The sequence below is a fragment of the Neopsephotus bourkii genome, unplaced genomic scaffold (assembly GCF_033783945.1).
Source record: "Neopsephotus bourkii isolate Nb327-2 ecotype Australia unplaced genomic scaffold, CSIRO-AGI_Nbou_v1 NB_1615, whole genome shotgun sequence".
Taxonomy (NCBI): domain Eukaryota; kingdom Metazoa; phylum Chordata; class Aves; order Psittaciformes; family Psittacidae; genus Neopsephotus; species Neopsephotus bourkii.
The window spans coordinates 2,717,912-2,732,321 of NW_026902090.1; the positions used below are offsets into that span (position 1 = coordinate 2,717,912).

The 14,410-nt window shown below is 44.4% G+C and overlaps 1 protein-coding gene across 4 annotated transcripts in view; it reads right to left on the minus strand.

Moving 5' to 3' along the window:
* SH3PXD2A (SH3 and PX domains 2A) overlaps nucleotides 1-14,410 on the minus strand; it is a 257,343-nt gene that overhangs the window by 60,353 nt on the left and 182,580 nt on the right. For all 4 annotated transcript variants that reach the window (XM_061372608.1, XM_061372609.1, XM_061372607.1 and 1 more), the window contains one exon: nucleotides 7,356-7,487. In XM_061372608.1, the coding sequence (XP_061228592.1) occupies nucleotides 7,356-7,487 (132 nt within the window). The remainder of the gene's footprint in view (nucleotides 1-7,355; nucleotides 7,488-14,410) is intronic.

Here is a 14,410-nt window from a genome sequence, read left to right on the forward strand (position 1 = left end):
CTCAGAGACAACTGCTTCAGAAATGTTGTGGCATACTTCCTTTCTGGGCACAGTAAATGCAAGTTAAAGCCTTGAAACTCAAACGAGGGCTTCAGCCACACCAAAACCCTTTGAATGCTGGAAGTTGAACAGCCAGAAAAAGAACGCAGCCAGCACCTCCTTACCCTTCCACAGGCACACATGCAAAAATGCAACCAGATTAGGGAAAAAAAAAAGGGGTCAGAAAATAGTTTACAGAACAGAATCACCAGAGAGGTCAGGGTAGGCTGTCAAGGGCTGCTTCCCGCTTAGTACAGCTGCTAAAGTCATTAGACAGTGTCACCCCACCCCCGGGCTCCCAGGGGCAAGAGCAGAGGAAGGAGGGCTCCTCCTCATCTCCTGCTGACCAAACTGTTTCTGGTGAGTGTAAATTCTCTCCATCCATTCAACATTTGCAAACAAACCACTTGGAAGAGGGAGTGCCGGTTCGCAGGGTTGGTCAGCGCTATATTCCCAGAAAGGAGCTGATCTCCTGTGAGAACTTGGCTAGAGCAAGTCATCACATCCAGTTTTACCTCTCTGCTCTAAACTTGAGGTCCAGTACAGAACTTGGATTAGTCTAAATGCTCCTGTCCATCCTATCACTGGCTAGTTTAAAACAAGGTATGTAGGTTCTCTTCACAGATGCCATCTTCCAGACAGCTAAAGTTCAAAATAAAAAACCCCACACCTTTACAACCAAACACACCAACAGGATGCTTTGCTTATACTGCTGCATATCACAGTCTCCAAATAGCTTGAAGACACTGCTACAGTGAGACAAGCGAGAGCCACTGAACATCCTTACCCTCAACACAGATGTCTCAAACTCTGTCTGCACAGAGAAGCACCTCTCCAGCCCGAGCTTTAGGCATTTGAAGCAGAAAAGCATCTCTGCTTTGCCAGCATTGTCCCTGTTTGGAGGGAAACTTTACAAACTCTGTTTCTTAGGACATTAAAAACTTTCCAATAACTCCTAGCCAAAAATTCCTGATCACCCACCCTGCTTCCTCAGATGGCCTATGTTTGCCTGCCTTAGTATGTACACTGGGCAGAAAACTGGCAGGACAGGAACTGAATCACAAGTGATGATACTTGATAAGTATCCTCTGCTACAGGGCTGTGACAGGCCCAGAAAGGAAGGACACATGTCAAGGCAGCACTGCATTCAGGACACTTCATACCTCTGATTTTGAAGTAGGGGTTTGGGGTGGTCTTCCCTTGAACTCAGCTCTGCTTGTTAGAGACTTATGAACAGTAGTGCATATATGAGTAGCTGCACGAGCTACCCCACTTATTTAGTGATGACCACTCACGTAAACCTGTCCACTGGGATGAAACCACCAGTGCTAGAAAAAAGGTATTCAACCTTTGTGTTTGGTTTTTGTCCTCAAATTCCAGGCACAGATCAAGGACTGATGAAGAGAAGGGGCTACTGATATTTACTTTTAATATCACACCCATGGTCTCCTGAAGTTTAAAACTCACATACATGGCCATGCTGGAAAGGAATGAAAATGCAGAGAACTGAAGTAGCCTTTGAAGAGCAAACAGCAGGGCAGGGCTGGATGTACAAACAGAAATCAAGTCCTGCATCACATGTGATGGACCACATTCTCTTCCAATGCTTTGGAAAAAAGCTTTCCAAGGAAAGCCAGCATGCACAATTGCACTTGAAATAAGGCATGATGTTTGTAATTAGGTGTACTGTGTCTGCCAACAGATCTAATCAGTGGATGCAAAGTTATTGACAGCTCATAAGCAAACATGGTAACTGCATTTGCAATTTGGTGTAGAGCAACATCCACATTTGAAGCCTAGGAAACTGCTAGTGTGTCACTTATCTGTTAGAATAAACAGAAGTGTACTGGGTTTTGGCCAACATTTGCAAGACTTTACTGTTACTTTAACTTAACTAGTATTTCAGTAGAACAGAACCAAGCCTGTGCTAGACCATAGTGCCTACTGTAACTTAGAGGGACCCACACAAAAGTTGTGTGCAGAAGAGAGACGCTTGCTCACAGTGTCATTTAGCAATCTTGATTATTTTAACTGAGATTTCTTTTGAGGACAGGAATGGAATACTTAATGAGTATTTTAGGGATGTGGTTTAGTGGGGGAAGCGAGTGGCAGTGCAAGGTTTATGGTTGGACCTGATGATCTTAAAGGTCTTCTTCAACCTAAACGGAGACAATACTAATGCTCAGAGGCATTTGCTAGCATTGCATGTAATGCCATGCTCCCCCATGTACAAAGGGGGGACCGCAAAGACTCATCCTAGAGAAAGGAGTACAGTAGCAGAAAGCAGATGTAAGACAGGAACAGTGTTCTTTACACAATTTAAAAACAAAACCCCCAACAACACTAAACAAGAGACCAACCTTCAATTCTGCTTGTCAAAACAAGTGTGGCAGGGGGGCTATAGGCATGAAAGACTGATCCATGATTTGCAAACAAATCCATGTGTCTCTATTTCTACCTGAAACACTTTAAGGGTGTATCTTCAGCCAAGATGCACCAGTTAACCACAAAGGTAAGTAAAGTAAAACCACTCACTCAACCCAGGAAAGCAACACCTTCAAATAAGGATTCTGTGTTCCCCATGAAGAGGCAGAAGCCTAACACAGAAAGCCCTCAATCTAAGAAGAGGGAGTTTGCTGTAGGGAAGCCAGTGCATCCCCAGGACTCAAAGTTTTAAGAAAGTTGTGGCTTGTTTATGTCCCTCTCCTAGATCATGAATGCAGCCAGGGAACAGCACAAATAAAACCAAATGGTGTAGCACAGCATACCTCCAGGGACATGCTAGTCTCCTGACACTGCTTGGACAGCCAGCAAGTCCCAAGGCCCCTAAGCCAGGACACCCTGATGAGCAAAGAGCTCCCACAATATTTCAGTACCATGTCCCGCATCCCCGCTAAGGAGCAGAGAGCAGCCTCCCTTGCCAGAGATCCCTTTAGATCCCGATAAAGTTGCACTAGCCATAATAGCTTTGTTTTACGTATTCCATGTAATATAATATTGGAAATTGGTCTGCAGTTATGTAACTGCAAAGGAAATGGCTATGGTCCTGCTCAGCCCGGTTGAAAACACCGTCCCCACAGTATTTCCACCACAGACATGGCTCTCAGGGGCTGCAGGAGAACAGCACCCATCCTGCCTGTGAGCAGAGCAGCAGCGGAGGCAGAGGTGCTTGGGACTATGCTTATACTTCACCATCTGTCAGGTTTTCCATTGCAAACACTGCCGCCACAGTTTATAGCTTGACCAGTTCCAGCCACATCCACACAAAACTTGGCAGAGAGAGGGAGCTGCTCTGGCCCAATCCCTCCCCCTTCTACCTTAAAGAAATCTCTGTCAGATTCCTGCTTTAAAGACTCAACATTTCTTTTCTGCAGCAGAAATACATTTTTAAGTCATTCCACAAGGCTTTATTTTTGATTTTTTGTTAAGGTTTAAAAGAAGCTTGTGTACTTGACAGACAAGATTTGTCAACTAAACTTGTCCAAACCAATGTCAGATACTCATGCTGTTATTCTGAAACAGCTCAGAAATGCTTAGGTAGTGTTGGACAGTGCAGGTTGGTTACACAGTGCCTTGAAACAAATCACAGTCACTTCTAGCAAGGAAAACAAGCTCTGTAACTGCAACCTGTTCCCAAATACCACCTGTAGAGAATGTAAACCTCTGCTTTTCTCCTGATGTATTTGTGACCATTGCTACATGCAGATTTTCCTCATCAGCTACAGAGGAGAGAAATATCCATCAGATACAGCAGACACACTGTGGGTCCTCTGCTCATGGAACCAGAATTAAGGTCTGAAGGACAATTTTTGTTGAGCCAAGATAGGCATTCACTGCAAAACCCAAGTACCAAAGTCTGAGAACTAATACATTACTAAATAATTTGTTCTTTAGTACAGAAATCCTACAGATTTCTTTCAGTCCAGCAATGTTTGCTTCCCGGCATGTGCAGCAAGCCAGGTTACAGTGACCCATGGCTTTCATAAGAGATGAAGGTTTTCAGAAATTATGCACCACACATGCTACAATGACCTTGCTTTTAAGTCATAAAACTGAGCAGAAATTTCAGCTTCAAATGATATCCAAGTCGTTAATTTTATTGGCACAATAATGAAGATGTTACCCAACTCTTCTAGTTAAAGAAAACTAAGTATAAGACAAAGCCCCACCAAGTGGACTTGCACATGTCTGCCTACAAGACATCTTAAATACCACCTCATATAGGAAAAGTAACTGAATAATACTATACAGTAAATGCAACAAACTTAACATAGCTTGAAGATAGCCAAGTAAGACTTCAATAAATCACACACCAAATTCCCTCCCCCTGCCCTATACACTGGCTTTGAAAGCAGAGCTTACTTCCTTTCAGGGGGGCACACAACTTGGAGGCAACCATCAGAGGAGATGGTAAATCTAGCTCAGGCCCAGGAATTGTTCAGAAGAAAACATCCAGCAGGACATGAAACAGGCATCATTGTTCTGAAACTAGTTTAGAGCTTCCCATGTGAAAAGCATAGGTCCATCTGATGAGTAAGGGGAAGGTGTTTCTTTCCCTACAAAGCCATGCAACAGAAACAAGTCCAGGTTTGCCCCACTCCAAGGAGCAAAAGAACTTTTTAAGTGTCCCTAGGCATTATCAAGCAACCCTATTCAGAAAAGATTTTAAAACCAAGCTGTCATTTGTGCCTTTTCAAATCCAACTGCCTGAAAGTACAGTTATAAAACCCAAATCAGACATATGATATGCTATATGCATGTTTACACACAAGGAAGTTTCAGATACTGGTCTAGCAGCACATCCAATACATACTGTGCCATCTGATGGGACTTCTCAGCCATGCATCTAACAAGCTATCTAGCCATAGTTCCTTCCTTTCACTAAGGAAACTTCCTGCTGCAGGTGAAATACGTAACACCTTACATTACCTTTGTCTGGATCAGGAGAAGAATGAGCTTAATTTATACAATCACAGCTACAGTTTCGCAACACTTGCCAACATAAACATACAGTCAGATGAATGACTACATGGGTGCACAGTCCAATGGTCTATTTTCTTGAAAAGTATATCCCCATTTTCTTAGAAGTTATAACCACCTTTTCTAGGCTTGCTTGCCTACACTAGACAGATACCCAAATTCAAACAATAACTCATGAGTTTTGAAAGCTGGCACTTGAGAAACTTTTGCTAGTTTCATTACATGCCCTACATAGCTTAAGCAATAGCTGAAGAGACAAGAAGTCACAGTATTAGAGTCATTCCTGTGGTATCCCTAACCTAGGATAGAGAAAGAGTGTGTTTGGACTCCTATTCTTGGAACAACTTAAACATGATTTCCCTGGCGGAATAGTTTAGACAAGCATCCAAGCAAACAATGCTCTCTCCATCACCAATCTGTGACTTATGTTTGTTTGGGGTTTTTTAAATGTATCTATATCTTCATTTTATACATATACACACACACACACACATATATATAAATGTACATATATAGGCAAGATCACAGCATCGATTTCAGGACTTGACATTTCCTTCCTTGTTTACATGGTCATTAAAAAAATCTGGCTGCTAAGAAACAGAATATGATCTTAAGAACTGTAATCCAAGTTGAAGGATGCTTTCTTAGAAGAGTCACATTTCTGGATCCACTAAACTCAAACCTTGACACTCTCCATTTATATCTCCACATACCATGTGGCTCAATACAATATGATGTGAACTATGCAAGGCAGAGAAGCCACATTAAAAGAAAACACAAAAGCACTGTAATTTGGAATTCAGACACTTCTTGCATTATTTAACAGCCCAATTCCCTTGGCTCCATAAGTCATTATCCAAGACAGGGACATCATGGGTATGAATACAAGTTGCCACAATAACCAGCCCTGTTCTGACAACAGTAATACCCACTATTGACAGTGAGGAGCCCTCAGGCTTGGAAAGGAGGATGCTTGTCCAGCAGCCCAGAAACAGTTTAAGAAGTTAAGACATTTTTCCCCCTTCAGTCATAACGGTTGTTTTAAAATGGGGCAGATGAGCATTTTGGCTTCTACCAGTTTCATGAGTGATACAGTCAGTATCCAGGAAACAGGCATGTCTGTTCACCTTAGCCAGTGTATTTCCACACACTACCCTTTTGGACACCACACTAAATCAGAGGCCAGCAAACTGGCTGTATCACTTTGAGCCAAACAAGCATTAGGCTTTCATACAGCAGAGAAATCACCACTCCATTAAAAGAAGAAAAATACAATGCAATGTTATTCACAGTGATGATCAGACTCGAAGCTTTGGAAGCTGGATCTGATCAGGGTGACCTGGTTCCCTCAAGCTCTGGCATGCCCAGCTTGCTCCAGAGCCAGCAAGTTGTGAGAGCCCTGCATGTGGAGCTACCACAACATGAGCCTTTGCTAAAGCATCTCCAAATGCTGCAGGTCCTCTGGATGAGGACACGCAAGTCATGAGTGGACTGGAAACCAGTTCTGAACAAATGCTTTGCATTAATACACAAGAAGCACTGAAGGGCAGGAGGAGGAGCTGCTGAAGACAGGCAGTTATTCAAACCAGCTGCTAACCCACTCCAACCACTCACACATACACAACTCCTGCATTTGTTCAGCCTGACTCAAAGCTACCGGGCATCCAAGAGTTAAAAGTACACAAAAGACATCTATAGGAACACTTGCCAAAAAATCTCATTTTCCAAGTGCAAGCTGGCTGTTCCACAGATGGCAGAAGAGATTTCATCTCGCTTTTACACGACAGCCTCTGCCTCCTTGCATCAAAATTCCCCAATTAACACTTCTGCAACAAGTTTTGAAAGTGTGCATGGCCACGTATATATCGACGCACATTCTTTCCCCTCCCTACTGAGCTCTGGGCCACGGACTAAGCTGTCAAGCCAAGTTTCATCCCAAGCAATTTTTAAACACTCATTCTATAAATCCTCTGAAAAGGGAGTTAGTAATGGAAATGCTGACACAGACTTGAAGAGGCAGGAGGGCAACGGTATCAGTGTAATATACATCAGCTTCATTAGCTGCAGATCCTTCTCTCCTTCACCTTCATTTTCCATTATCGTATCCTGGCTAATTAATGCACAAAACCTATGAAACATTCTTACAGTAGAAGGCAACATTTGGCCCCCAGCCCAAATCAACATTGAGAAACTTCAACGTCCTCAGCCAGACATAGTAGCCGAACCAGATGGAGCTAACGTACAGCCACAAGGAGTGATGAGGAAACCGAAAGAAGAGGAACACATGCAAAAAAACTGGACCATTGGATGAGTAAAAAGCAGCAATCGTGTCTTACCGCTTTCGTTTTTCTCTATGACATCCACGACCTCTCCAGCCTGGAGGCTGATCTCAGAGTTCTCCTGTTTCTCATAGTTGGACACCACCACATATTGCTCCAGGATCATGGGTTCAGAGCTAGCATCAGCACCTGGGGAAGGGAAAAAGCAAGCCGTAAGCCAGCTTCCAGCCATGGTTCCTTGAGAGCGACCTCCGTCCATCTGATTCACAACAGGCCAAGTTGTCACCAGAGCCAAGCGAATCCGCAAACAACCCTGGCTCACAGCATATCCCCAAATGGCTGGCCATATAGAAACAGCCTCCTCTGGCCCACAACCCAGCAGCACAGAGGGACATTGGAGAGAAGAAGAAGAAAAAAAGGGGAGGGGAAAAAAAAATACAAAAAAGAGCCAAAAAACCAGTGAATTAGCTGCAAAGTTTCACGATGGATTCTGAAAATAAACCTCTTCCCAACATGGTTTCCACAATCCTTGCTCCCATTCAGAGAGAAAAGTTCTGGGCTGAAGCAGCATAAATCCACAGCTGAGCCATCCCCCCCAGTAAACCCAAAGAACAAACAGCTCTCCCCTTGGCGGCTCAGCTCCTTCTCCACTCTAAAGGCTTGAGCTGCAAGTCAAGAGGGGGCTGTAGATGCCAATCATATTCGTCTGCACTGCAGCCCTTAAATAGAAACACATGAGCAGGACTGAAGGAGAGGGAGGTGGGGTGGAGGGAGAGAGGGGAGGGCGGGGAAGAGTGTTTACTTGAAACAGAAGAAGAAAAAAAAAGAGTTATAGCTCCAGATCCTTGCTCAAACACAGCCACCCCTGCCTGCCCCCCGCCAGCTCTGCAGTTCCGCATTCCCCATGGCAGAGCCGCCCCGAGCGGGACAGGGGCACAGCACGGTCCGGCTTCCCCCTCTCCATCACTCTTTTTTGGAACCCTTGGAGCCGGCCTCTCCAGTTGTTTGGTTTCTCTTTGCATGAAACGCTTTCAAGTGTCAGAGCCGTTTATGAATGAGAATGGGCTCTCACACAAACGGGTGAAAAAAGGTCCAAAATAACCATTCTTCCTTTCCCCACACTCCTGGAATTTCTTCTTGTGTTTGTTTTTGATTTCTGACTTTTCCACCCCCAAACTGAAATCGTGCATTTTGGGATGGAGCTGCAAGGCAGGCACATCACCGTGCCAGATGAGGAGGGAGACCTCCTTGCACTGCTGCTCGCTGTATGAGCTGCATCTCTGATGCAACATAAACAGTGCAGACAGGGGCCTCTGCACTCCCAAGCCCAGGCACAGACCCGCTGTGCTCTGCCTGGAAACTGCCTTGAGAAGTCATGAAAACCTTTAAGACATCAGGGTTTCTTAATTTGCTTTCATTTATACACTCTTCAAAGTGTCAGTCCAGAGCAAAAAGCACTGACAACTTCTGTCTAAGAGCCAACATGCCTTAATGCAAAATTATTTTACAGGTTTCCTGAATTACAGCAACGGGCATTAAGGCAGAGTAGTTTGGGCCAACAGCATTATTATACATTTTAAATACTAAGAGGCAGTTCCTGTCTCTCTAGATTAAGGTGGAAAGGGGAGACAGAAGCAGATGTGCGACTTGCTGAAAGTCCCATTTCACGTGATGGGGGCAGAGCCAGGAGCAGACTCCAGGTCTCCTGAATCTCTGATGACAAATTGGCTACAAGAGACGGGAAGGAAGCAGCATGGTCTGAAACTGTCCACCAGACAAGTCAGGAGACTGACCGCCAAGCACAGGATACTCAGCACTGTACTTCCAAACGCAGCATGTTCGTATGCGTTGGGGCTAAAGATGCAAAGTGATTCTACAGACAAATAATTAGCATCCCTGCCAAGAGGGAGGCAAAGAATGTATCAGCCATTAAAACAGCATCCTGTGAAATGAAAATCCTAGAACAAAACGCAATTAATTGAACCATTTCCTGAAAGGAAACGCTATCACAATGCCTCCCTTTGGACCAGATTTAAGAAATCCTGAAAATTAGATGACTTCCTTGCTCCCTAAGCGTGCCTCTCACTCTCCTCAGGTTACATAGGTTAATTTTCTTTAAAGAGAAGTCATCTCCTCTAGAAGTTTGTGTTTAAGAGATTTCTATAGATAGCTGATCCACAGCCAGCAGTGGGAATAGCGGGAGACAACCATGAACTGACAACATGGAAATTTATAATGAAGATTTTCACCATAGCTGTTCATTCCAAATAAGCATCGTATTTCTGTTCATGATGAATCAACTTGACTTGTGTGTTCCGGTTTAAGCCAGTGCTAACTAGGTTACCTAGAGTGTAATGCGATGCTTTCCCCTGTTTCACACTGCTTTCTACACAATTCTGTCTCCAGTCCGTAATGGAGCAGCATTATCATCTTCGTTCAACCTATTTATGCAATTAACACCTACAACCCCAACCTCATTCTAGTCTTAACATAAATATTAGTTCCCTAATCAGAAACAAAGAACCATCATGGCCTTATTTTTATGCAGAAAATTCATTGTGTGGAAAGGCAAAAGGGAGCAGGGGAAATGAAGGAAGCTACATGCTAAATAGGCACCCCAAATGTCTTCTTTCCTCTAACCTCCTACATAATTTTCATGGGAATAAGGAAAAAAAAATCACCAAAACACAACATTGGCTTGGTAGCAGGAGCAGTCAGTGCTCACAGGATGCACATGTCCCTGCTGGGAACAAGGACAGGACCAAGCTTTAGTGCAGGCTGGCAAACACCCCGCTGTCAGTCACAGAGGCTGAGCCAGGGACCATGTGCCAGGGAAGCACCCTTGCCAGGAAACCTGGACAAGCAGCACTTCCAATCCACCTCCGCAACTCTGGCTCCATAAAAAGTGGGTTTACAACAGTCTGGCAAGATAGGTTATAGCTGCACTCACATATCCAAAGCCCAGCAGAACTTTACAATGCCATTTACTCTGTCCTGCCTTGGATAAGGTACTCACTGCAGGATAATTTCTTTGTCACTACACTGGCTGGTGCAACATACACAATTAAGAAACTGTTTTAACAGAAGCTTTTATAAGCATTACAGAGTCCCTATTAAGACAAGAGAAAGTAGAAATACATTCCTTGGTCTAGGAAGTAATCAAAGTCAAACTTGTTCATTTATAACTACAGCAGATCACACTTAGAGAATATCCCCCTTCAGAGGGATGGGGTCCCTGTGGCTCCTGGAGTGATGCTTGCCCATCATTAGCCACTGCAGAGTTGGGACTTCAGTAACTATAAAGGAAGAGAGAAAGAAGGAAGGGATGGAGGAAAGAAGACAGAGAAACAGCTCCTCCCAGTAATCAAAAGCCTTAAACATTTTCTGGGTAGCCTGGTTTAGGTTGTTCCTGTATTCGCTTCAGGAACAGTCCGTAGGGTAAAATACTTCAACTGTCTTCAGCATCCCAACCTCCACAAGCATCTTTAAATTATTTACTTCTCAATGGCACTCAGGATGCTCACAACATTGCCAATAGGTTAGGTTAGGATGTGGGGTTTTTTTCTCCCCAAAGGGGATAGGATAGAACAAGACAGGCAACACGACAGAGAGTGCAGTTATGCCGCTGCCATGGGTGCATCCGCATCCCTGCCAATTAGTTCAGGTCTAAGTTGTAACAGGACACAGCATCGTACTGAAGCTTAACAGGCTGCACAGTGTGAGGCACGCCAGAGAAAAGGGATGCAGAGTGGCACGAGTTCCCCAGCAAGCTCACATGCACACTGCGATGAACCTGACATTACAACCCCTCTTTCAAAAGCCTCTTCAGCCCAGGAAGGAGAAATAAAGAGCAGAGGATAGGGTAAGGCTGATGCTCCAGGTAAAGTTCCCCTTCCTATCCCCCAGAAAAGCAGAATTAGTGTTTTGGTTTAGCTCCAACTTGCAAGCCCTCCCCAGAGCAGAGCACATGAGAGATTGCTGCTGAAATAAGAGTTTGCTTGCCTCTCCATTTCTTTTTGCCTCGAGTCCGTTTCCTGGTTAAAGTCTTGAGGATACCCCTCCTCCTCTCCATAGGGCTCCACTTTACAATCCTCCCGCTCCTCACCTCAGCGGTTCCCTTCCCAGGGCTGGGCAGGAATGTCATCGGAGCTTGTCCATGCCCCTCACAGCTGGCACTGTTAAGTGACACAGTTGCAGCCTGTCCCCCTCACGAGGAAGTGAGGAGGGAGCATCATTCCTCCCACTGTACTCGGAGACCAGCAACTACTGTGAAAGCCTCCTAAATAAGAGCGCAAAGTGCCCGTTCCAAGCAACGTCGTCTTCCTCCTCCTCCTCCTATGTTGCAACAGCTAAGACCTATGATGGTTTTGCAATAGCCAAAAATTAAAACCACCAACCGGACTCCAAAAATAAAATCATCTGGATATGGAAATCCGAGACTCCTGATCTTTGCCAGAGTACTCTGTTGTTATCAGGCTATAAACATGTCTGCTCTTTTAATCCATACAGCACACAGGCTTTTATATAGCCCTTTTATGATTATCAATCGAGTGTTTACAGATTCAGACTAAATGAACTAGTACTGGGCTGGTCAGTGGAAGCTTTGCAGAAGCAGCCAAAACCACAGCAACGGTCAGCGAACGCCATGAGGATGACTCATGGTGGAACAACCAACTGGCAGGTAGTCCAGCCCCACTGACCTGGGCACAGTGGCTGAGGACACGTGCAAGGCCTGCACACAGGGCTGTCTGGCAGAAGGCATCCCCCAGTGTCACAGCTTTCCATACAATAAAGTTGGCGCTTTGCACTTTTCTGCGCCTAGGGAGGAGTAACTGTGGTAGCTTGGCTCTAGAGCTCTGGTTTCTTGTTAAAGCCAATTCTGGAAGGGTAAGCCTTTACTTATCTCTGGAAAACTCCTTTTGTGGAAGGAAAAAATACCCAGAATAGCAGCAGCAAGCCTACTTAAAATCCTCAAATCAGTCTATCCCTCACAACTATCATATGCCCAGCTCTAAACACAGGGATTTTCTTCCCCTTAAGACATTACTCCTTTTCTTTCTTATCAGAAGGACCATGTCGCTGCGCTAAATAAACATATTGCAACTGCCTTTGAGCCTTCCACCAGTGATCTATCCCCAAGTACTTTAAGACACAGAGCTTAGGTTTGCCTAAAAACTGGGTTAAGTGTCTACTGCACACAAGATAAAGACTAGGCTTTACCACATAAAGCACACGAGATTACACAAGAACTCACAATCTTATATGGGTCTGTGAAAAGCAGTTCCTAAAATAACCAGTTCCTAGAGTAAGCAGTGGGATGAGACTGATGAAACCTCCTACAAATCTCCTTGGGAACAATATGGATTTAGATCAAAACAATGTTTCTAAGCCCAAGATCTCTCCTCTATTCAATGGGGGCTTTTTGTCTCCTATTTTTGTTTATTCATTGTACTGGGTTTTGTTCTTAATGTGCCCTAAACAATCAAGCTTTTGATTCATCTCCTGGTTAGCCCTGCATGGCAGCCTGTCACTCCTCAGCCCCTTTCCCATTTCCCAGATTCAGACTGTAATTGCATGTCAGTTCTTCTTAGTGGTAAAAGGCAACTCACATCTTGTGGCAATAGGAAAGGGGATTCTAAACTAAAGGAGTAAGTCCAGTCCAGTCTCCAGGTCTTAGCAGTAAAACAGCACTGGCAAAAATCCCTTTGCTTCAATCCTGATGATACACATATTGGATAAGCCTATCAAATGGGTTAGCACAGTATTATTTCTGCAGCTCTTCCCTGAGCTCAGCCAGGTACCTCCTTTGTGAAGAGCAAAGCAATTCTGTTATGTTTTCAGAAAAAGAGTTTCAAAGCAGGTGACACCCCGCAGTTAGGCCAAGATGGGACTAAAAATAGAAAGGCATTTGTCAGTTGGAATCAAACAGCTTTAGTAATTCAGAACGCACAAAGCCAGAGAAGTTTGGCCTAAAGCCTTGTCCAAATCCAAAAGAATGCCTGAGAATAAAACAAGGTTGAGCACCAAGCACCCAGAGATGGCCAGGTCATGTGCAAACACTCTCACATGAGGTTAGCAGCCATGATTGATGTATAAGAAGTTTCTCTATAACTGAGCATCTACACATACACTTCCTCAACTCCACAGCGCTCATGTGCTCTGCAAGGCTTTCAGTACATAGGGCAGTGGCTTCCTTGCAGAGTATCTAAAATCTTTCTTGTTATCTTTCTGGTTACACATGCAGAAATCTAGCACAGATGGGAGCCCATGAGCTGCATTAACTCCCTCCTGATCGCTACTACAACCCAACAGCATGAGTTGCCATTAAGAAGGGAATATGAACCAAAAATCACAGAAGCCGAAAATTAACCTGATGTCTGGATTCATTCCCCAACATACGGCACACACATTATTTTCTAGGACTTCTAAGAAAGAAGACCTGGATAAGCTTTCAAGAGATGGGACAAATGGCATCTTTGGGGTAGACTGTGGCTTCCAGCACTGGAGTACGTGTCTGACACACAGCTAAAACCAACAGCAAAACACAACCCCTGTGGGGGAGTGTGTCAGGAACGAGCTTGGCCCATGGTAAATGGCAGGCGCTCTCTCAACTGAGTGCTCCAGTTCAGCTCTTCGTTCTTTGCAGTCCTCAGAAGCATTTCCAAATAAATCCTGACAAATGGATAAATTTAGTGCTGACCTTTGCCAAGGAGCTTGTTAGACACAGGATTTTTTTAAATTTCATTTTTGATCTGCTGAGTTTTAAGACAGAGCCAAGAAAAATGAGAGGGTGAAAAGAAAAAAAATAAAGTGGAGTCCTCTTTCCACTCCTTCTTGGAAAGCTGGCTCTCTGAGCAGCGATTCCAACCAAGTAGGTTACAGGTAGCAACAGTTAAGAATACTTAAGTATTCTGCACACAAATCTGTTAAACTGCTTGGAGATCTTCACACAGCTGCTAGACACACTCTTCCACCAGGATGAAGTCACCTACATATGCTGGCATTTGCTCTAGTCCTGCTCAGCAGTGCAATGAATTCATGTTACTCCACGTGGCACTAAGCAGGCTAGCCAAGGAACTTAATGGTAATTGGGGAGCCCCAAATCAGTGCCC